Raw genomic sequence first — 24,446 nt, forward strand, 5'->3', positions numbered from 1 at the left:
GCTCTCCCAGGGCACCTACTTAGCTTGGCTGCTGGGCCCAGGCTTGCCACGTGCAAATGTTGTGACTGGAAGTTGGCGGCCCCAGGCTAGCGGGACTTGGACACTCTGAGTCCTGCCTATTGCAGGGGAGCCAAACCCTAGTAGCTCTAGTGAAGACCAGCCCCTAGCGCTGCTAACAACGCGGATTTGCGCCTGTTCAAGGTGCAGCGCTGGGGGGCTGGGGATTGGAAATGAACACCCACGCCTGGGCGCTGGGCGAGGCTGCCGCTCGCGGCGCAAGCAGCAGGTCCGAGGGGCAAGCGAGCCGCACCAGCAGCACGTGGCAAACAGCCCCCGGCAGCCGCACACCGCGTCCCAACCCTGCAGAGCGCTGCGAGCCTCAGCTCAAGGCTCCTGCTTTAAAACCAAGCGCGGGGGGTGGGGGCCTAGGGGAGTCTCCGGCTCCGCGGAAGCCCGCAGCGCCGCCGGCTACCCCGCCAATGCCTAGGGCTGCAGGCGCCGAGCGCCTCCGCCCCGTCACTCTCCGTTCCGGACTCGCCCGGGGCGCCACGTGACCGCGGATCCGGCTGCGGTGGCTTAGCTCGGCTGCTTCCCTCCCGCCCGCCGGCCCGGGAGCTGCATGGGTCCCGCGCCCCGCTGCGAGCGCGCCGCTCCGGGCAGCAGTGGCCACGGCGGGGCCCCGCGGCCGGCGTGCGCCATGGACCTGTCGGTGGGGTACGTGGCCAGGGGCCGGACGCTGCTGGCCAGGTGAGCGGGCGGCTGAGGGCTGCCTGGGAGCGTGGCGCTTCGGTGGCCACGGGTGGGCGGGGGATCAGGGTACCTGGCGCGAGCGAGGGAACCCCCCAGTTCTTCAGAGGGCTGGGGACCCGTCACCCCCATGGCTGTCACTGAGGGGCCCTCGCGGAGCCTCACATCAGTGAGAGATCAGAGGTTTAGGTTGTAAAATCCCGCCTGTCCCCCACCAGTGCCTGGGACTTGGGGAGCAAACCTGAGCAGCTGCTGTTATTTATCATAACGCTGCTTTCCAGTGCATGGGCAGGAGGATCCCTTGCAGTGTCCTAAGCTTTGCTCTCCCCAGCTGAGCAAGATGCACCTAGTAAATGAAACCCAAAGGGAGGAGAAACAAGACTTTTAAATGGTCCTTAACATTTGTGCAGCTTTTAGAACGAAAGTATTGCTAGTAATAGGGGTAAGGACATTTATTTTTTTTTAAGTGAATTTTTTTGGGGGGTGGTGGTAGATGTATTTTAATTGGCACTTTGAAGGAGTCAGCACTGGACTTTTCTCTCACTTGTGCTGATACAAGGCAGGAGTAATTCCACTGAAGTCCATGGAGTTGGAACCAGCATAAGAACTGTGTAAGAGAGATCAGAATCAAGCCCTCACTGTGCAGATGCCAAAGTTGCCCTGCAACTGGTTAGATGCTCTGACATTTCTCTGGGCAGCCCAAAGCATTTAAAATTTGCCAAAATGACAGAAAGTTAGAGGCAATGCAAAGGGCTTTTAATGGTCTCTAGGAATTGGATCTGAACAGCAGCAGCAGCAACCACAACAACAAAAGCTTTCAGCCAATGTATTTTTAACCTTCCTGAAACAATTTATTGTTTCTACTAGAGCAGCTCTGCCCATTGGGTCTGTTTCCTTCCATGTCCTGCATCCATCCAGGCCCATCCCCATGCCCCTCACCCGGGGCTGTATTGCTGCAGGATTCATCTCAAAGTAGCTTCTTGTGTGGGGCTGAGGAGAGGAGCCAGTGCTGTGTTAACACTTATTTGAGGGTTGGTGGAAACCACTGTTTTCTCTAACACCAGAGAACAGAGTTGTCTCTTTCAGTGTAATATTTTCAGTCATGAGATAGGTGGCCACCTCTGTTTGAGTTGCTATACACAACCATGGAGACCTTTGGATCCAGTAATTTCTCATCCAGGAAGATGTTCATAGTAGTTCAGTTTGTTGACTATTTATAGTCAAATGTACTGTGAGAGAGGATTAAAGCAAACTAATTAAAGAGTGACAATATATCTTGAAGCATTTTTGTTTTGTACTGCAGGCATTAAGATTGCAGTAATCTTAGGCCCCATCCTCCTTAGGATTTGTCACACAGTCTTTAAAACTTCCAGTTAACATAAAAAAAAAGTTAGAACATTCCTTATGTTTGTGCAACACCATTACAAACCCTATTACAATTGCGTCTGAAAACCAGGCTTGAATCCTGCCTAAGGTGGTCTTGGACTGCCATAGTTGATGGTGAAACAGTTCTCTCCAGGCTGACCTTGTCTACCCTGTAACATGTTCTTTTCAAACAGCACTGAGAAAAGTTGAATTATTTGATACAATAATGACTATGACTGAGTGGTCTTCATAGATCAGGGCAAATAGTGACTAGCTGCATTTAATCAAACATTGAACGTGATTTACCCTTGGCTATGCTAACCTTTCAGTCATGGACACTTCACCTCTATGTGTGTCAATTTCTCTATATAGCACTTTGAGATCTTGGAATGAAGAGTGCTGTATAAGAGCTAGGTATCATCACTATTATTATGGTTAGCATTCTGTAAGTTTGTCTAAATTCTTTATAATTGTGTTTGAACATGATAAAATTTTGTAATGTGAACAAATCCATTTGTGCTAGATTGGTGTCTGGTGTGAGGAGGGTGTATATCTTATTTAAAGTCATTAAGCACAGAACTTCTTATCATGGCAGTATTTAATAACAAGAGGACAGTCATGTTGATGCATAAGACTAGAAAAGAGGAGACATGCATTTTATTCCTGACTGACACAGAATTACCTGTGAGACTTTGGGCAAAATCTCTTTGTATCTAGATATAGTATAAGACCTTGATTTTTGGTTGTATTAAAATGCATGTTGCTCAAATGAGACCACCTTAGCAAGCAACTGAGGCCAGTCTGTATATCTGAGCAGTCCCCATCATTATTTAATACTCTGTCAAGTTTTGTGTCATATACAGACTTCACCAGCAATGATTTAATGTTATCTCCAAAATAATTAAGATATTGGATAATATTGGGCCAAGAATAGGGATCCCTCTGGAACCCCACTAGAAGCACCCTCTTCACTGATTTTTACATAGTGCTATTTTTTTTAATCAATCATCATGCAGGACTAAGTCAAATGGCTTACAGAAATCTGTTATGTCAACATGGCTACCTTTGTCAACCAAATTTGTGATCTTAAAAAAATTATGTAATTCTTTATTAATTGTGTTCTGTATCTGTCTTTCCAATATTTTGCCTTTATAATGTTCCCTTTTTAAATATTGGTATGAGTTCTCTGGAATTTCCTTACTCCTTCAATACTTATTTAAAAAATTAACAGTTCAGCGAGTTCCTTGACCAATTCTTATAATTGTCTTGGATGCTAGTTATCCAGTAGTGAAAATTTAAAATATGCAGTTATAACAGCTGCTGCGTAACATCCTCTCTAGTAAGTATTTCACTAACACTGTAAAATATGAATACTGCATCCTGCTTCTTTCAGAATATAGAATAGAAATGTGTATTGAATAGGTATGCCTTTTCTTCTTCTTCATGATAGACAATTTTACCATCTTTATCTAGTATTGGACCAGTGCCATTGGTAGGATTTCACATGTTCCTAGGTTTCATATATTTCAAAGACTTCCTTGTTATTTTCCTTAACCTTACAAACTAGCAGTTAGAAAATGCAGACAATTAATAAGGGAAGCTGATGGTATCAGTAAAAAATCTGTGGTGACTAGGGCTAAGGATTATTGGATGGAAAGAACTATAAAAGAGTGAAAGTGCTGCTGCTGTTGTTGTTATTTATTAATCAACTTGATTTTTTTTAGATAGATGAACATAAAACAGAACCTCTCTCCAAATAGTATGTCTTGAGGTTTTAAAGAAATATTCATTTAAAAAAACCTTGTTGATGTTTATAAAGCTCTTTTCAGCATCTTACTAGACACAGAGTGCTGTCAAATGCCCAAAGGATGCAAACTGAAAAAACAATTTTTTGTTTTGCTAATTATGATATCGAAAAGCAATCTCTTTAAGTGTTTCTGGTAACTACACTAGATATACATTTTTTCAGGCAGAAATGTGTGTTTTCATGTTGATATCACTTCAACCACTTTCCTAACGTGGTTAAAACTAGCCCAGCTTGGTGCCTTGTTTTTCTGAGGGAAACTTTAAAATTAGTTTTTCTGATTTTGCCCACCTCCACCCTCGATGTTTCTGAAGCTCTCTTAGCATCTTTGTAATTCTACTAGACTGAACTCCTCCCCCCTCCTTTTTTTAATTGAACCATAAAGTCAGTCACTATGTAATAAATCTAACCTTTGGACTTCAGTGATTAAAATCTGTTTTTACTTGCTTACCTGGAAGTAGTACTGTAGTGCTCTTCTAGACTTGAAAATTACTTCTGTACTCTTGCTATTTGAAAAGAGGGTTGGTTCTGCAAATCACATGAGTTTTGTGGGGGTATACTTCATGCAACATACAGTAAGTTATAGAATTCAGAACTGTAAGTACACTATACATTGCATATAGACCAGATCAAAGAAGATCAGATATGAATGAATGCATGTTTGAAAACTTTAAATATGTATTTTCAAGTGTCAGCCAAGACTGGGAAATTGCTATCCTAATATATAACTTTGGATATTGGAAATATTTTTCTGAAAGTCTGATGGAAGCAAGAGAACATGTTACTTTAATTGTCTTTAATTAGAAAAAAATGTACAAGTTAAGTCCAGATCTTTAAGACTTGAACAGGAAGTCCGCACTTGCTGCATTTGAAATAAAGGTGAGGAAGTGTGGGAAGAGAAGGGAAAAGAAAAGTTTCTCATTTTTTCACTCTCCATCAGTTTCTACAAGTGAATTGAATGTGCTACTATATATGACACCAAATATTGTGTACATCTTGTTTGTTTATGCTTAAAACATGATGTTTTGGTGTGTTTGGAGACATTTGGTTTTACAGTGAATTTAGTGCTTGTAAAAAGTGCCCAGCTGATGGGCCCATAAACTAAAATTATACCTATGCACAGGAAGTGAAAGTGCAGGTTTTCTCACGCTGCTTTGTCATTGTGCTTCAAAGCATAGACCTTTGGTCTTTGAGTATTTTTCTATAGAGGCTTAAAGGTTAAAGGAAGATTGTGGTTTATATAAACAAAATGCTTCAAAATGTTTAGATAGATATTTAAAAAAAATTTGCTAATCTCTGTAATGAATACAAAATCACTTTATTGGGTGGAGGTATTTTGGAGAATAGTTGTTTAAACGCTTTGTTGAGATGTGCAGTTGGAATAGCATAGTGTGATGAAAGAGGTTTGGTAACTACACTGTAATAGGAGAATGTCTCTTCAATTTTACTATTAAAAACTTCATTCCAGTTTGTACAGACCTCTAAGTCAAACAGAGATCTGTGAGATGAATCTGTAATATATGTAAAGTGTCTGCCAAGACATTCTGTGGGTTTCTAATTAACATATTATTTATGGCAGACGTATGATGGCTCAGCCCGATTCAGATCTAGAAGAGGATGCTCTGAAGGAGGATTTGAAGTTTTACTTCATGAACCCATGTGAAAAATACAGAGCCAGACGTCAAATCCCATGGAAACTGGGTTTGCAGATTCTAAAGATAGTTATGGTTACCACACAGGTAAAAAAAAAAAATAAATATAAATATATTTTATGTTCTTACAAAAAATACCACATGTAGGTGGAGCAACAAATCAATGGTCTTTGGAGTATTGCTTCCCTTGGTTACTCTTTAACTATCTAAACTTCCTTCCTGGAAAAAAATCCAAGATCAGAGGTGAGGAAAGAACATTCTTAAAGGAGCAGGAGTGCATGTGGTGGGAGGAAACAATAATATAAACTAAACTTTGGGTGACCAGACAGCAAGTGTGAAAAATTGGGACATGGGGTGAGGGGTAATAGGAACCTATATAAGAAAAAGGCACAAATATCGGGACTGCCCCTATAAAATCTGGATATCTGGTCACCCTAACTAAACTCCTAAATGTTCTTTGGTCACCACCTTGGTGCTAACTGGAGCAATTTCAGTGTGGGGTTAAGAATGAAATAGTAGGTCACATACTGCCAAAGACATTTGTTTCAAAACAATTTTTTCCCCCTAAATCAAGCACCTCATTGTGGAGCCTATGGTTCTGAATTGTTTGGCTTCATTGACACTGCCGTGGCATGCTCTTTGTGCCTTCTGCTCTTCACTGTACATAACCCCTGCATCCCCTGAGGCCAGTGTACTGGTATTGTCACCAGAGTGCCAATCCAGCAACTGCAAAGCCTGCATTATTAATGTAGCCAGCAACTCTGAATGTTTGGTTTGTATTTGCAAATGCTCTTCTGATTGGCAAGATCAGATTGTTGACTAGGCAGTTAAAATCCTGAGCCGCTCTCTCTCCCCAAGTGATTGATTACAGACAGTGCATTATTTTGGATACAGAGTCAAATCAGCAATTTGTTTTGATCTCTGAAATGCAGGAATCTCAAGTGTGAGATTTAACAAAGTGGCATTAAATATATAGCTCTGAAATACAGTAACTCCTCACTTAACATCCTCCTGCTTAATCTTGTTTCAAAGTTACCTTGCTGCTCAATTAGGGAACATGCTCATTTAAAGTTGTGCAGTGCTCCTTTATAATGTTGTTTGGCTGCCTGCTCTGTCCACTGCTTGTAAGATTCTTTGGAAGAGCAGTGACTTTACAAGGGAGCTTTGCACAAGTTCCTCTTCTCCGCCTCCTCTCCCTCCCTCCCAGTGCTTCCCAGGTGCTTAAGACTTTCTGGAAGGGAAGGGGAGGAGCTCAGAAGTGCTGCGTTCTCCACTCCTCCCCAAGAAAGTCCTAAGCACGAAGTGCTGGGAGGGAGGGGGAGGAGCAGGGAACCATGGCATCTCTGCTCCTGCCCCTCCCTCTCAGAAAGTCCTAAGCACCACCAAACAGTTGTTTGGCGGCACTTAGGACTTTCTGGGGCAAGGGGGGGAGAAGGACCAGGGATGTGGCATGCTCTGGAGAGGCGGTGAAGTGGAGGTAGGAAGAGGTGAGCCTGGAGTGTAGTGGGGGGAGAGGGGATGGGAAGAGCTGGGTCTGGAGTGGAGCAGAGATGGGAAGAAGTGGGTCTGGAGCATCCCCCGGTGCCTGTTCTTCTCTGGGGAAGCTGCTGCTGCGACAGTGCTTCCTAGCATCCTTGCCTGCAGCAGGCTGTGCCTGTGTGGGGTAAGCCAGAGGCACTTCCCAACCACAGTACAGTACTGTACAGTATGTAATGCTTTTTGTCTGCCCCCCCAAAATTTCCTTGGCACCTAACCCCCAGCAAATACATTAAATCTTATGGGAAAACTGGATTCGTTTAACATCGTTTCACTTAAAGTTGCATTTTTCAGGAACATAACTGCACTAAGTGAGGAGTTACCATATACATTGAGCTGAGGGGTCAATGTCTGAAATTAACAGACTTGCCGGAATCGAGCAATACCTTCAGATATTACCTCTGGCTAATATCTTCCAGACCACTTCTAGTCAGAGAGGGTGATCTCAGCCTTTCTTTATTTAAAAAAAAAACCAAATAACAAACAAACAAACAAAACCAAACCTCCATCAGTGCAGGAGTAGCAGCAGAGGAAGTAGTACTGTAGACAGAGCTCCAGGCAATGGTTGGTATTCTAACTATGCTGTCTAGACAAGACAGGCTAAAATGACACCGGTAACTCAAGTCCTGTATACACTAGTGCTCCTGCAATTGCTAGTGGAGCTTTGCTGCTGTTGAGAAGGGTGGGTGAGGTGGCACAGGGAAGACTAGTATGGGCACAGCCATGATGGTACCAATTCCACCAGGGTTTTTTCAGAATATTGTCACATGCTAAGAGGTAATATTGTCTTGATTCTACTGAGCTGTTAGTCAAAGCCTTTTCCCATTGTCCAGGTCAGGGAGACACAGGTTATTACACTACCTTCTAGCTCTTATACACAGGGGCTTAATCATGAGTGAAATGAGGCAACACACAGCTTCAAAGCCCATCCTAACCATCCCATACCCTTCGCTACCACTCAAAGTCCATCCTAACCCACAAGCATTAGTGCCTGTGCTGGTGATTAAACTTCTAGATTGCCATGCTTACTGTCCCAGTGTCTCCTCTGCTTGGTCTCTGTGCTGGGCCCGCTCTCCTGGGGCAGAAGAGATGCAGTGCTGATTTGCTTTCTGAGACCACCGCCAGTTCAGGTACCTGGGCTTTTTTGGCACCTTTCAGCGGTGCAGTGAAGTGGCTGTCACTTCTGGTCCATGTTCAGCAGTTGGTTGGGTAGCCAGGGTGAGGAAGCAAAAGAATCACTGAAGGGAAGTACATTGCTACTTAAAGGGGGCAGTCTTGCACACTTGTAGCAGGCATATGGGCAGGTCCTAATGAGCATCCTTGAGTTTTGGAATGAGACCAAGCTCCTTAGGGGTGACTCTGGTGTACTTTATGCTTATTCTTACAAGATTGTCCCTGTCAGTAGCTGTCTGACTCTGAGAAACCTCTGAATTTCAGTATGTTAAGCCTGTTATTTGGGTGGCTCCTTCCATATGGTAAGGTGAAGGCAATTTGTCCTTTCTCTGCTGGATTGCAGAAGTGACTTCTGTCCAAGTATCAGTATATTTTAGTGCAAAGTTTTGTTAGAGCCCCTTAAGGATTTCACATGCCCCCCAAATCAAGACTGACAGCCTTTTTTTCCCCCTTACCATACTCAGGGGAAAGGCTTAAATTTACTGATATTAGAATCATAGCTAGAAATTGCCATGAATTCATTCATAGAACTTGTGTTAACAGCTTTGCAATCCAAAGAGCATCTAAGTAGAACTCCTGCTAAATCCCCTGAAGAATCTTGCAAACTTTTTGGCCAGAATTCAACACTTGTTCTAAAGGCTGTGTGGATATAACCAGACACTGATGACCTGGAATCCCCTGTTCTGGTCATCCTGGCTGCAACCTGCCGCACCTCATAAATAGTTCATTGTGAATAGCATTGCTTTGTGTACTCGTTTAGCCCAGAGATAACTAGTTACCATCTAGGAGAGACAAGAAAGTACTCACTGGAGGAAAAAATAGATTTTATTTTTATATTTACTGTTTGACAGTCTCTCTCTAAATTCAGATTTCATATACTGTTAATGCTGGGAACAAGAGTAGGGCCTTGCTTACCTTTTAGTGGGGATTTCTTTGTACTCTCCCTCTCCTCCCTTGTTCGGCTGGTTTCTTGCAGATCTTGAAAAATTATACATGGCCTAGCCAAAGAACTAAACCTTCATCACCTTGTGATGAAAACTAGGGAGGAAGAGACAATGCTCTGGTGGGACCCTGGGTCCCTTACACCCTTGCTGTGGGGTTTGGGAAGAGTGCTAGGATTCCTGTCACTTGGGATCTCTGTTCAGAGGGTCCATTTATGTATTGGCCTTTGACTTTTGGAAGGGATATGGGGAATCTCTGCTAGTTTACATAAATCTCCATGAACAACTTCAGCCCCTGCCTCTGCTGCTAATTATAGCTTCCCCAATCAGCACCTTTATGCAATTAACTTCATTTTTGTCCCTTTCGGTGGTGCCCAGGGTCAGGAAGGAATTTTCCTCCAGGGCAGATTGGCAGAGGCCCTGGAGGTTTATCGCCTTCCTCTGCAGCGTGGGGCATGGGTCACTTGCGGGTGGATTCTCTGCAGCTTGAGGTCTTCAAACCACAATTTGAAGACTTCAATAACTCGGACATAGGTTAGGTGTTTGTTATAGAAGTGGATGGGTAGGGTTCTGTGGCCTGCTTTGTGCAGGAGGTCAGACTAGATGATCATATTGGTCCCTTCTGACCCTAAAGTCTACGAGTCTATGAGAGATGTCTGCTCTCCTTAATGCAGTTCTGTTTTCAGGCTAGTTCTCTTTTTCTTCAGTGAAAGGTTAGATTATGCAGAAACAGATGGGTTCAAACACTTCGTATTTGCCACTAACAAGTAAGAGAGTTTATTTTTCAAGCTCTGGGTTTCTTCCTTTGCTCTCTCCTTTTTCTGCTCTTCCACTGAGATTCCAATTACCGTACACTGTTCTTCTTTCATGCCAAAATATATGTGGAGTAAACACTTACATTTTTCTGATGAAAATTGTTTTTAAAAGGGGTTTTAGTGTGATGATAGGAAGCTGGCTCTGTAAAAATAGCCATGAGGTGAATGAATTGCTTTTGCATTTTCCGCACCAAACTCCTAGCTTTGCCGATTAAAATAGTTTAAAGCGCTTGCACTGTGAATACAGTTACTGTGCATGTAGTTAAAAGAAGTGAAAATGCATCTCCTGGGCTGTACTCAATAATGATTATGCACTAAGTGGCTAAGCTCCAAAATAAAGTAGTAGGAGTTTCAGTATTTCATGGCATGCATGTCAGTGAAGTAAACGGTATTTTTCATTCCTTTGTTTTCAACTTTTATCAGCTTATGCAAAGTGGGATTTTGTTTTCCAGGTTTTGGCAAGAGACCCTTTACTATTCTTTTGTAATCTTGTATTGTAATTAGGGCTGTCAATTAATCACAGTTAACTCATTAGCAGTATTTTTTTTGTTGTAATTGAACTCAGTGTATATAATTTTTTTATTACAAATGATTATTGCGCTGTAAAAGTGATAAAAGAAATAGTATTTTTCAGTTCACCTCATACAAGTGCTGTAGTGCAGTCTCTTTGTCATGAAAGTGCAACTTACAAATGTAGTTTTTTTTTGTTTGTTTGTTACATAACTGCACTCAAAAACAAAATAGTGTAAAACTTCAGAACCTACAAGTCCACTCAGTCCTACTTCTTGTTCTGCCAATCCATAAGGCAAACAAGTCTGTTTACATTTACAGGAGATAATTCCACCTGCTTCTTATTCACAATGTCAACAGAAAGTGAGAACAGGTATTTGCATGGCACTTTTGTAGCCGGCTTTGCAAGGTATTTACATGCCAGATAAACGAAACATTCGTATGCCTCTTCATGTGTCAGCCACCATTCCAGCAGACATGCTTCCATGCTGATGATGCTTGTTAAAAATTAGTGTGTTAATTAAATTTGTGACTGAACTTCTTGGGGGAGAATTGTATGTCCCTTACTCTGTTTTACCTGCATTCTGCTATATATTTCATGTTATAGTAGTCTTGGATGATGACCCAGCACATGTTATTCATTTTAAGAACACTTTCACTCAGATTTCACAAAACACAAATAAGGTACCAATGTGAGATTTCTAAAGATAGCTGCAGCACTTGACCCAAGGTTTAAAACCTGAAGTGCCTTCCAAAATCTGAGAGGGACAAGGTGTGGAGTATGCTTTCAAATGTTTTAAAAGAGCAACATTCTGATGTGGAAACTGCAGATCTCGAACCACCAAAAAAGAAAATAAACCTTCTGCTGGTGGCATCTGACTCAGATAATGAAAATGAACACATGTAAGTCTGCACTACTTTGCATTGTTATCAAGCAGAACCTGTCATCAGAATGGACACATGTCCTCTGGAATTTTGGTTGAAGCATGAAGGGACATACGAATCTTTAGCACATCCGGCAGATAAATATCTTGCAACACCCGCTCCAATAGTGCCACGAGAATGCCTGTTCTCACTTTCATGTGACATTGTAAACAGGAAGTGAGAAGGATTATCTCCTGCAAATGTAAATAAGCTTGTTTGTCTGAGCGATTGACAGAAGAAGAAGTAGGAATGAGTAGACTTGCAGGCTCTAAAATTTTACATTTTAGTTTTGAATGAATGCAGGCTGTTTTTTAAAAGGAGTCTGGTACTGACACAATACAGAAACTTTTTACTTTGCAGTTTGTGCTAATTATAACTTGAAGATGTTAATTGCTGTGTTACTATCATTAGTATGTTAATGATGGAATTGTATTCTAACTTGAATTTTTAATTTTTTTTTTAGCTTATTCTTTTTGGTTTGAGTAACCAGCTGGTGGTTTCCTTCAAAGAGGAGAACACTGTTGCCTTTAAGCATCTGTTTCTGAAAGGCTACTCAGGGGTTGATGAAGATGATTATAGTTGCAGTGTATACACGCAGCAGGATGTTTATGACAGCATTTTTTTTGCTATTAATCAGGTAAGTATTTTGTGTGTTTCTATGTATAATAAACAGCATGAGTACTGCTTAAAAGTCACAGCCAATAAGATGGTGCTCAGTTTCCATTTTCTGTTCTGGTTAGTTTCATTCAGATTGCAAATATCCTAACTGGTCATCTAATTAAAATAAACAGTCAAAGTTAAGTTTCACTCAGTGATTATTTTCATGTATATGCTTAATCTTCATTTTTTGACTATTAGTCACAACAGAAACAAGGAAGTTGTTCATATTAGATTAATTTCCAAACTTGCTGTGGCAGATGATTTAGGTTTTACTTTTAAGTAGAAATGGACCTGAATATAGATACATTCCAAAAATTCATGCTTACAGCTATAGTGAATCACAGCTTTGTAGCATCATTGCCAAAAGTCTCAACATGGGAATGTAGTACTTCCAGGAATAAAAGGACAGAGCCTTAAGTTGAGTATGGTATTTTAAAAGGAATTTGGATGATATGATAAACAACTCCCTTAAATAATTGTATAAAAAATTTAAAATAAAAAAAAAGGATAAAATTCCAGCAAACAGTTTGTGTTAATATGCACATAAAATAGAAAATGATGGGAAAACAAAAGGTTATGCTTCTGTAGAAAATAAAAAAATGGAAGTCCTTTCTTGTTTAAGAAAAAAAAATTCACGAGGGCTAAGTCTCTTCTATGGTCCAGTACAGTTCAAAAGTGTGGAGCTTTAAGTCACCCTTACTTGAGCCTGCCCAGTTTGAAGACCTATGGGCACTTGTCCAATTGAGGCAAAATTTAGAGCAGCTTTAGGGCTGCTCAGTATTTTACAGACTCGTAATAGTCCCCATGGAGCCAATATTGCAGTCAGGAATTGGTGGAAAGCAAAGGCCATACCCCTTCTCCTTTGGCCGTGCCCCCACTTCAAGGCTCTTTGCCTCCTGGCAGCCCCCAAAACAATGGAGAATCCTCAGCAGAGCAAATCCACTGTTTCTGCTCAAATAAGCAGAATGAGGCAGTGTATCTGGCCTGTGCTGTGTAAAGTAGTGTCTGATTTGTACATGTCTCTTCTCAGTTCTCCTTCAGAATTTTCTTCAATTGTGTTGCTGTTTTAATTTTAATCTGTTATTTCTTTGCTTTTTATCTCTCCTTCTTGGTTTACTACTTCCTTTCTTCCTTCTTTTGTAGACACTAAGGCTGATTTGAAGCCCCAGCTAGAAGACTAGTGGAAAGGATAGATTTATTTCATCGAGCAGGAGTCAAATATGCGATACAGGCATCAGATATAAAGGTCTCTTTGTATGACTTGTATATTCTATAAATGTAGACATTTATAGAGGAGTGGTTTTTTTCCAGTCACTGTAGCTTTGGTTTGTTTAGGGCTTTGCAGGTTTTCAGACTTTAACCCCTTTGGCTGAGTGGCTTCAACTTGTTTGGCACATATGTGGCTGGGATTATCAAAAAAGAGGCCAGTGATTGTGGGTGCCCAAACTGAGACTTTGAAAGAACTTTTTTTTTTTTTTTTTTTTTCTTCCCAGAGGTTGTGTTCTGCACTTCCTGAAAATCAGGTCCCTTGTAGGTGTCTCAGTTTTGGCACCTAAAATCACTAGCTTCTTCTTGAAAACCGTAGCCATGTGTATCCAGTAACTCCCAGGCAACAGCATGCAGCCTTCCTACAGTGGAAAAGTAATAATTAAGTCTTGCATAAATGTGGAGGAATAAATGTGTAATGGACAATCCCCATGATATCTGAATGTTTTTTGCATGAAATTAACTGCTCAATCGTTGGTTCTTTCCACATTTCTGAGAATAAGTATTAGAACATACCCTCTCTGCTGATTTTCTTACATTTTCTGTCTAATATGGGTACTTTTCTTATAGGGAAATTGTTAAAAAGATGTTCTGTTATCAAATGTAACAAGTGTAGTTTCATGGAGCACCAAGATGATATGTTTGCCTTCAAAGCAACACAGGGTTCTGCAGACGGTTCATTCTCAACATGCTGGAATTTTTTTTTTTTTTTAAGGGACCTTGCTTTAACTTCTTGTTCTAGTGATCCAGTCTGTAGGTGATGAATTCATGGATCACCATGCTGGGTAATTCATGCATAAGAAGGATAGTTAACTGCAGAGTGTGTGTGTGTGTGTGTGTGTGTATACCACTGATGGTACACTGATGTATCCAGGTACAGTGAGGAGTTCAGAGGACCCCTAATTTTGCCTACTATCTTGACAATTGGAGGACTGATTCCTTTGATTGATGGAGACATAATGGTGTTGATTAATTTCTCATATTTTTTTCTTCCACTAACTTGGTTTTGTTACCTAGACTTACCTTCATTCATCATCTTTTAATCCAGGCATTGTTCTCACGTGGGTACTGAGACTGCTGACAAATGGTACTGTCTGCATTTGACACAAAGAATATGTGGAGCTGAGTATGTTGGCATGTTACTGGGTTTGAATCCATGATCTCTTCTGGTGGATTTAGGGGACATTGAATAGCAGGATGGAAAGAGCCTTGTGGAGCACATTTAAAGGAGAGCCCTGCATGTAAATATGCAGTTGTCCATAACCATTTGAGGACTGATTTTATGCTGCAACTGACACTTACTAGACCTTCCAAGTGTTCCATGATAACCTGTGTGGAATGTTGTCCATAGGAAGTAGGAGACTTGGAGACTCTGTGATACTAATTGTTCTGACACCAGGTTGGGATGTGTCTGGGGTGTTGTCAAAAATAAGCTGATATCTAAGGGTATGTCTACACTGGCTGAGTTGCAGCGCTGCTCAGAGATTGCTGAAGGGAAGCCGCTGTTGTGTGTTCACACTGTCAAGTGCCTGCACAATAGTGTGTTCACACTTGCGGCACTTGCAGCGGTATTTGGAGTGGTGCATTCTGGGAAGCTATCCCACAGAGCATCTCTTCCCACAACTCTTAGTGGCAGAGGAGGAAGACAGAGGAGGTCATGGGGCATCTTGGGTCCTGTCCCAATGCTCTGTGATGCATTGCTTCGCATCCCAGCAATCCCTGTGCTTCTGTCCACATTTGGTGCCATCTTTCAACAGTTTGTGTACTGTGCGCTCTGCCTCTTCGGTCTGCAGGAATGGATCCCGAACTGTTGACTAGTATGCTGCTTGCTCTGACCAACACATCACAAGTGGCTGTGGAATTGTACCTTAAACTACAAAGATAAGAGGGGTGCGACATTGATCTCGCCACGTGTACTAGCTACGACACGAGATTGATTGATTGATTGATTTTGGCATTCATGGAGGTGCTGACCACAGTGGAATGCCCCTTTTGGGCTAGGGAACAAGCAGAGTGGTGGGATCACACAGTCCTGCAAGCCTGGGATGACATGCCGTGGCTGCAGAACTTTCGGATGAGGGAAGCCACATTCATGGGACTGTATGATGAGCTCACCCCAGCCCTGCGGTGCAAGAACATGAGAATGAGAACTGCCCTGACGGTGGGGAGCGCGTGGCTATTGCAGTCTGGAAGCTGGCTACTCCAGACTGCTACCAATTGGTCGCTAACCAGTTCAGAGTGGGAAAGTCTACTGTTGGACTCCTGTTGATTGAAAGTATACAGGGCCATTAATCGCATCCTGCTCTGAAAGACCATGACTCTGGGCAACGTGCATGACATTATGGATGGCTTTGCACAAATGGGCTTCCCTAACTAGAGAGGGGCAATAGATGGCATGCATATTCCAATTCTGGCACTGACCATCTAATCACCAAGTACATTAATTGGAAGGGGTATTTCTCAATGGTTCTCCAGGTGCTTGTGGATCACCGTGGGCATTTCACGGACATTAACACAGGCTGATCCGGAAAGGTGCATGATCCACGCATCTTTCAGAACACTGTTCCTGTTCAGGAAGCTGCAAAAAGGGACTTTCTTCTTGGACCAGAAGATTGTAGGGGAAGTCAAAATGCCCATTGAGATCCTGGGAGACCCCACCTGCCCCTTAATTACATGGCTTATGATGCCGTACACAGGGCAACTTGACAGCAGCAAGGAGTGGTTCAACAGGCTAAGCAAGTGCAGAGTGACTGAGTGTGCTTTTGGCCGTTTAAAGACCCACTGGTGCTGCCTCTATGGGAAGCTAGACTTGGCTGATGACAATATTCCAGTGCTTATAGCCACACGCTGTATGCTGTAATATTTGTGAAGGGAAAGGTGAAAGCTTCACTCAGGGCTGGACTGCTGAAACTCAGCGCCTGGAGGCTGAGTTTGAACAGCCAGAGACTAGGGCTATTAGAGGGGAGCAGCGCGGGGCATAAGGATCAGGGATGCCCTGAGGCAGCAATTTGAAGTTGAAGGCCACTAATATTTGTTGCTATGCTTGGGAGTGCAGTGCTTGTAATGCTAGGAGGTGATTGTGATTGGGGCAGACAATGCAATATATTAAGGTTTAACATAGCTGTCTGTTGCATTGCAGGACTCTGTTTGCTTTCAGTTATACAATAAAGATGGCTTTCAAACTAACACAACATTTTTATTAAAAAACAACAACTGGAGGAGAGAGTCAAACGAAAAACACATCAGCACTGAGGGAGAATTGGGAGGGGGGAAGGGAAGGTCCCAGGAGGAGGAGGGGTCCTGGAACAGCTAAAGATTTGTGTATGTCCAGGGGTCATATCCAGCCTTCTCCTTCAGAGTACAATGCAGCAGGTACTGTACTTCAGCAGGGCCAAACTGCAGAAGGATGGGTGTTGAGTGCAGTGGGTAAGTGAGTCCGCAGTGCTGGACTGTGACAGGAGAGGAGTGGAATGCTGTGGGTGCAGACTGGAGCCAAGAGGTTGATAAGGGTAGTGGTGCTGGTGTCTCGGGGAAGCATGGGAAAGAGCTGCTGCAGGGGAAGGTGGGCGTGGAACTGCTTGGTTTGCAGTGCTAGTATTGCTTGGAGCTCATCTGCTTGTCACTCCATAACGTTTAAGAGCTGCTCCTTGGCTTCATTCTGGCATGCCACATTCTCCTTTCAGTCCTTCTTCTCGCTGTCCCGCCACTCCTTCAGTTCTTCTTTTTCAGCTGTGGAGTGCATCATAACGTCACACAGAAAGTCCTCCTTAGTTCTTTTGTAGAGGCTTTCTAATTCTGCGCAGCCATTCAGCAGGCGATAACAAAGAGGGAGGCTGTGCTCGCAAAGTCATCTCCGTGAAGTTTAAAGGCAACATTTTACAGAAGCAATATTGAACAGTGATTTAAAACACAGCCAGTGTTCACATACCTGTCACTAGCTGGCTGGCCCCATGCAAGCACACATGAGCCACAAGACCCCCAGAATGGTGAGTAACTGCAGGGGCAGGGGAAATCAGTGTTCCAGGACACATGGCTCTTGGGGACAGCCAACTATGCAAGGGGGGCCTGATAATCATTCCTGTCCTCACATTTTGAAAAGAATGTGATCATTATGGAAGATATCTCACTGCTGAGGGTGAGCAGGAAATCGAGGGAGGGTCTTCTCCAAGACTGCGGCTTCCACCCTGGCCCTTATGCAGCTCACCTGTGTGCAGCAATGGTTCTTGTCCACCCTCTTCCCCACCCCCGTGACGGCACAGTGACATGGGAAAGTCACTGTTAATGGGGCAAGAAACAAAGCAGCTCTGCCAAAAAACCTGCAGCAGCAGATTGCCCCGTATCTCCATGAGAGTTTCCTGGAGATCTGAGGCAGATTCCTGTGAAGTGAGGGAGTCAATTAACACACTGTTCCACCGCTCAGACTAGGCATGTGGTGGTATGCTCAACATACAGACACAAGCCTGCTTTCTGCAACCCTCCTGCCCCCAAAAACTTGCTTCAGCGATTCCCAAAATCAAATCCATGTACCAGGGGCCGCCTCCTCCCGTTTGCACTTTGCCAACATCCGACAGCTGTGATTGGCTAGCCTCCTCCAGGGTAGAGAAGAGCTCCCGGCTGCATGCATCTCTGACCTCAGAGTCATCCTCTGCCTCTAGGTCCTTCTCCTGCTCCACATCTTCATCCAAGACTTCCTCCTCCTGGCTCGGTCCACTCTCGACTGGCACATGAGCCACCGAAGTATCACAGTGGCCTTCACAGTGGAGGTGAGGTCGCCACCGAGTATCGCGTCCAGCTCTTTGTAGAACCAGCAGCTTGTGGGCACAGCACCAGAGCGGCATTTTGCCTCCTGCAACTTGTGGTAGGCGTTCCGCAGCTCCTTCAGTTTGACCCTGCTCTGCAATGCGTCCTGGTCATGACCCCTTTCTGTCATGCATCATGAAATCTGTCCGTAGGTATCATAATTCCTATTGCTGGAGCATAGCTGGGACTGGACAGTCTCCTCTTCCCAAATGCTGATGAGGTCCAGCAGCTTGGCATTGCTCCAAGCAAGGAATCGCCTGGTGCATATAGCAGGCATAGCCACCTGGAAAGATGCCCTGAGACCACTGCATGCATCACCAAGCAAACAGGAAGCGGACTTTCAAAATTCCAAAGGAATTTACATGGTAGGGATGAAGGTTGGTCACCTGAAGGCAGGACAGTAGAGTTCAAACCGATGACCAGAGAGGCAAGAACAGGCATTGTGGGACACTTCCCGGAGGCCAATCGCAGCGCTGTAATCGACCCCGGTGTCTGCACTGGCACCACGGTGCTGTACTACTGGCGCAGAAAGCTGTACAAATGCATGGTTTCTGTGCACTAAGTGACTCAGCAGTGTGTACACCTCCAGGGTTACAATGCAGGAAACTGCTTTACTGTGCAGAAACTTGCCAGTGTAGACAGGGCCTCAGCTGGTTATTTAAGTTCTCAATTATCCTGTTCAGGAAGGGGAGGTTAGATAGTGAGGAAATTATTAGAAGGGGAGGGGTTGTTCGTTTTATTTTAGCTTTGGTTTGACCACTGGGTGTTTACAGGAAGGAAGGCTTTTCAGATGATGATGGCTATTGCATTAGCTTGTTGGCCAGGGGCTCAGGAGTTCTTTATTGTGTTTTGCCATCCATGATGGACACGAGTCAGTGTTATATGGGGGCTTGGGTTTCCTCTACCATTTAAGGGACTTCTTGTCCACTGGGAGTCTCTCGAGCAATGACTATTGACATTTAAGTTGAGTTGGAAAACAGCTGCTTTCATAGGTTCAATAGTCAGTTCAGCTGTATGGATATTAAAGAATTCCATGAAGTGCTGTGTCCCCAGTTACTCATCTCACCAATGTTCTAGCTCCCTTACTAGCCTAGAAAGCATGACTCCAGACTCCATTATTGTTGAACCCAACAACAACAATACTTAGCTCTTACATAGCACTTTTTATCAGTAGGTCTCAAAAGAGCTCAGTATTGTTACCCCCATTTTACAGACAGGGGAAACTGAGGCACAGAGAGGTGAAGTGACTTGCACAAGGTTACTCAGCAAGCCAGTGGTACAGCCAGAAATCGAACCCAGATCTTCTGAGTCTCAGTCTCATAGTCCATTAGGCTGTACTCCTCTGTATTTCATCTCCTCTACCAGTATAGGTCTCTTTGTTAGTATTGAAAATTAAGGTCAACATAAAGACAAGAAAACTCAAACTTGATATTGCAATGAAGGATACCTTAAAGGGACTAAATTCTGCTTGAACTTACTTCCTTTGCAACCCTCTTGATGATAATGGGTGTATGGAAGGTAAGTCAGAACAAAATTTGATCCTGAGAGTGGGATTTTCAATCGTGCTCTGTCGTGGCCTAAGAGTTTATTAGGGAGAGCTTGTCTTTTATCATAGCCTAGTAAACAAATCTTAAATTCTAAATGAGAGAGTTTTAGTTTTAAAAAATATTGGAACTCACCAGTGGCTGAATACAAGCCAAAAGCTGTTTTCCATCTTAATGTACAATTTTCCAATTCCATCTCTGAGTGCCTGAATAGATCAGCTCCCCTGCACTTGGTTTCTTTGTGACAGGAATCTTCCCAAGCTTTGTGTGTGCTCCTGGATGCATATTGTCTAGTATATATGTGGTTTTGTTAACTTACAGTCAAAGCAGCATCTCCTCTCCACCTTGTCCAGTGAATGGACAGTAAAGCTGTTTGCCCTAGATCTTGTGGGGGTGGGGGAAAATCTTAAAACTAGCTAAAATTTCTATTTTTTTCAGAATTTAACATCTTTTTAAAATAAAAATGTAAAGGCCTTACAAATTCTGTTTAGTATCCTGCCTTTTTTTTCTTTTTAACTGGTCACCCTATGAAAGTTCTTAACAGTATGGGATGGTAAGAGTGATTGTACTAACTTTCTTTTAAATTTATGTTTATAATCTTTTAAATTCCCCTTTTTCTGTAGTTGCATCTTTCCATCAAAGTATCTTGAAGCTCTTCTCTGAATACCCCTTTAAGGCAGGCAGATAATATGCACCTGGGGAGAGTATTGTTTAGGTAGCTGGAGCACGGGGAACTGTGAGCCTGGGCTCCTGGAATATGTTGCAGGTCCTGTTACTGACTACCTGTGTGACCTTTGACATGTCTGTGATGTTGCACTCCATATGATTTTATGAAAATATGCTAATGAGTGTGAGTATAATGTCACTGGAATATGCTTCATGCAAAAAGTCTCTTGTAAGGTATCGTTACAAAGCTTATAATCTACTGAGTATGTTAATTCTATATGTATGCATGTATCATTCTTGTATATGAAACTAGAAATATGAAATATAACTCTACGGTCCTATTGTAATTATGCAAAGTATGGGCCATTAATGGTGGTTTGGAATCTTGATGGCCCCCATCAACTAGGACAATTGGTTGTAAATGGCTCTATTTACTTGCAAGCTTTCCTGTGAGTCAGGCCAGGAAGAATGAAGGCTTAGGGTCTTCCAGGACATGTGACCATGTCACCTGGTACTGGAATCCATCTTAAACCTGGTGATTTTCCATTTAGAAGGAGGGGTTGGGACCCAGAGAGACAAAAGATTCCTGCCTTGTGACAAAGCTATATAAGGGAATGGGGAGAACAAAAGGGCTGCAGTCATGAGAAATCCCCTAGCTACCACCTGAGCTGGAACAAGGACTGTACCAGGGGAAAGGATTGGGCCCAGACTAGAAAGGAGTCTAGTCTGTGAAAGAAGCTTATTGGAACATCTCTGAGGATGAGATTTATCTGTATTCAGTTTCTTAATGTATTAGACTTAGATTTGCATGTTTTTTGTTTTATTTTGCTTGGTAACTTACTTTGTTCTGTCTGTTACTACTTGGAACCACTTAAATCCTACTGTTTATATTTAATAAAATCACTTTTGCTTATTAATTAACCAGAGAAAGTAAGTAACATCTGGGAGAGCAAACAGCTGTGCATGTCTCTCTATCAGTGTTATAGAGGGTGGACAATTTGAGTTTACCTTGTATAAGCTTTATACAGAGTAAAACAGATTTATTTGGGGTTTGGATCCCATTGGGAACTGTGTATTTGGGTGCTGGAGATAGGAGCATTTCTTAAGCCGTTTTCAGTTAAGTCTGCAGTATTGAGGGACATGTTTCAGACCTGGGTCTTTGTGTGCAGCAGACTGGCGTGTCTAGCTAAACAGGACAGGGTTCTGAAATCCCAAGCTGACAGGGAAAACGGGCTCAGAGGTAGTCTCAGCACATCAGGTGGCAGTCCCGAAGGGGTCTCTGTGACTGAACCCATCACAATGTCCTTGTAGAGTATAATTATATTCACCTGTCTTGTTGAGGCTTGACTAATTTTGAGATCCTCGAATCAAACTTGTCATGCAAATACGAAGTGTGTATGAAAAGCTGATACTGTGGACCATGAAATTTGTTAATGGGGTGGGAAAAAAGCAAATTTGAATGAGTGTGGGCAAAGAAAACATATTTATGGGCATCAGTAATTTTTTGTGAATAGGCTGATGTGAGGATAATTCAGTTAACTGAAAAAGTGTATGTTTTATTTTTAAATTAGTACTGCCAATTAAAGAATATATCCCTGGGCACACTTGGTTACGAACAAGATGAAGACGATGTGTCAGGCTTACAGATCTGTAAACAACAGTACAAGAAAGACACAATGCTTCCTTCCAATGATACGCTGAACATAGATGTTACCATTGAAACAGGTACAGTACTGCTGTAAATTTTTTAAAAAAGAGTTGCCCTGGACATTTTATGTATTGTAATGGCAAATCATCAACAGTAAGTTAGTATTTTATTTGTGTGGCAATCATACTTTAACCCAGGAAAGTTAACCCACTTCTCACCTATTTTATTCTTTAGTATCCACCTAGAAATTACTACTTTACAGCATAAGCATTGTAGGTCACCATAGTAAATTGGGGACGCATCAGTTGGAAGCAGCAGAGGAGGAGAAGGACCTTGGCGTATTGGTTGATCACAGGATGACTATGAGCCGCCAATGTGATATGGCGGTTAAAAAAGCTAATGCAGTTTTAGGATGCATCAGGCGAGGTATTTCCAGCAAAGATAAGGAGATGTTAGTACCATTATATAAGGCAGGTAAGTATGCCCAGTGATCTGTGATGGGATGTTAGATGGGATGGGATCTGAGTTACTGCAGAGAATTCTTTCCTGAGTGCTGGCTGGTGAGTCTTGCCCACATGCTCAGGGTTTAGCTGATTGCCATATTTGGGGTTGGGAAGGAATTTTCCTCCGGGGCAGATTGGCAGAGGCCCTGGAGGTTTTTCGCCTTCCTCTGCAGCGTGGAGCATGGGTCACTTGCTGGTGGATTCTTTGCAGCTTGAGGTCTGCAAACCACAATTTGAAGACTTCAGACTTCCGACATAGGTTAGGAGTTTGTTATAGAAGTGGATGGGTAGGATTCTGTGGCCTGCTTTGTGCAGGAGGTCAGATCATATTGGTCCCTTCTGACCCTAAAGTCTAGTCTAAAGTCTAAGACTTTTTTTCTCTGAAGACCTTTTTTTCAGCTGTTGACCTTCTGTATGAGAGAAGCGGCTGATCAGAGGCCAGATATTGAGCGTTGTTGAATGCTGTCAACCACCATTAACTTCAGCGGGAACATTTAGCACCTTTCAGTATTGGGGCCTACGGAAGATGCCTGCACCTTCTCATGGCCCCATTAACTTGAGTGAGGGGCTCCACACAGATACAGGGAATTGCCCACAATGAGCAGCTTGCAAGATCAGGACCTATGTCACTGGTATCCAGTTACCTCAGTTTTCTCCCTTACTTTATTTGTAAAATAATCATTTTGAATGAAATTTGTAAAAATCTTTTTTCCCCCCATAGATTGTATTCAGCTAGAGCCACAAATGCTAGCCACTAAGAGGTCTGGTGATTTGAAGATGATAAATTCATCATTTTTCAACTTCGAATTTTATAGGTAAAGTGAGTTTTGAAGACCCATCCATTCATATGAAAATAATGGAATCTGTTGTATGCAATTCACTTTATTTATTTTTACTCTTCAGGCTTATACAGGTTGAAATCTCTTTTCAGCTTAAAGGCATTGATCTACAAACTGTTCATGCCAGAGAATTGCCTGACTGCTACGCCTTTCAGAATACTGTAAGTGCATTTCAGATGTATACACGTGGAAACAAGTGTTCCAGAGTCCAGCACATTTCTTATTGGTGTCCTGACTGCAAAATGGAAAAAATTCAGTGGGCACTCTCCATTGATCCCTGTGCAAAGTGATGTGATTGCTTGGGTGTCAGTGGGACAGATCTCCTATAACAACAAGTAACTATTTATTTTCCTCAAACATGGTTCGCCTCTTCAAATTTTTTAAATATTTTGTTTCTTCATAAGAAGTAAAATCATTGATTGCTTTTGCACTTGCATATTGTTTCAGATGTATATTAATCTATGAAGATAGCTTTGGGTATCGGTCTAGTCTTTGACTCTGCATTTTTTTGACAGTGTTAATTCTGCTAGTTTTGCTTTCATCAAATGATAAATCTTTACACTTGTGTTTGCAGATTACTTTCAACAACAGAGCCCACAGTGGTAAAGTAAAAATTTATTTTGATAGTGATGCTGATATTCAAGAATGCAAAGACTGGCATATATCTGGATCTAGTAAGTATGGTGCATGTGTGTTCTGCATGGTGAAAATCTGATGGTTTCCAGTAAATCTGTATCATTGTTCCACTTCTGAATATATGTGATAACTACAGACAAAAATACAAATGTGAACTGTGGCTATATTCAGAAATAAATGGCTAACATGTCAACATTTTTAGAAACGTTACTGAAATGCATGGATGCTAGAGCAGCTTTAACCAGTGGATAATATGAACTACAGCTGGAAATGATGCATAGGAGTAGTCCTTGCAGCACACTGTCTAGTGTGTTATCTAATGTGCTTTTTTAAATGGTTCAGGCTTGGGGTCTGCCTGTGTATTACCACATTTGCGTTACTTTTTCTGACCCCGCTAGTGTTCACACCATGTCCCAA

At 42.5% G+C, this 24,446-nt stretch overlaps 1 protein-coding gene across 1 annotated transcript in view; it reads left to right on the forward strand.

Annotated features, from left to right (window-relative positions):
• Window positions 1-666: 666 nt before the first annotated feature.
• The window catches only part of MCOLN2 (mucolipin TRP cation channel 2), a 39,835-nt gene continuing 16,055 nt past the window's right edge, over window positions 667-24,446 (forward strand). The window contains exons 1-7 of the mRNA XM_050962170.1: window positions 667-747; window positions 5,496-5,655; window positions 11,931-12,104; window positions 21,975-22,128; window positions 23,276-23,369; window positions 23,458-23,554; window positions 23,968-24,067. Of these exons, the coding sequence (XP_050818127.1) occupies window positions 698-747; window positions 5,496-5,655; window positions 11,931-12,104; window positions 21,975-22,128; window positions 23,276-23,369; window positions 23,458-23,554; window positions 23,968-24,067 (829 nt within the window). The 5' untranslated portion in view covers window positions 667-697. The remainder of the gene's footprint in view (window positions 748-5,495; window positions 5,656-11,930; window positions 12,105-21,974; window positions 22,129-23,275; window positions 23,370-23,457; window positions 23,555-23,967; window positions 24,068-24,446) is intronic.

Source organism: Gopherus flavomarginatus, chromosome 7 (assembly GCF_025201925.1).
Source record: "Gopherus flavomarginatus isolate rGopFla2 chromosome 7, rGopFla2.mat.asm, whole genome shotgun sequence".
NCBI lineage: Eukaryota > Metazoa > Chordata > Testudines > Testudinidae > Gopherus > Gopherus flavomarginatus.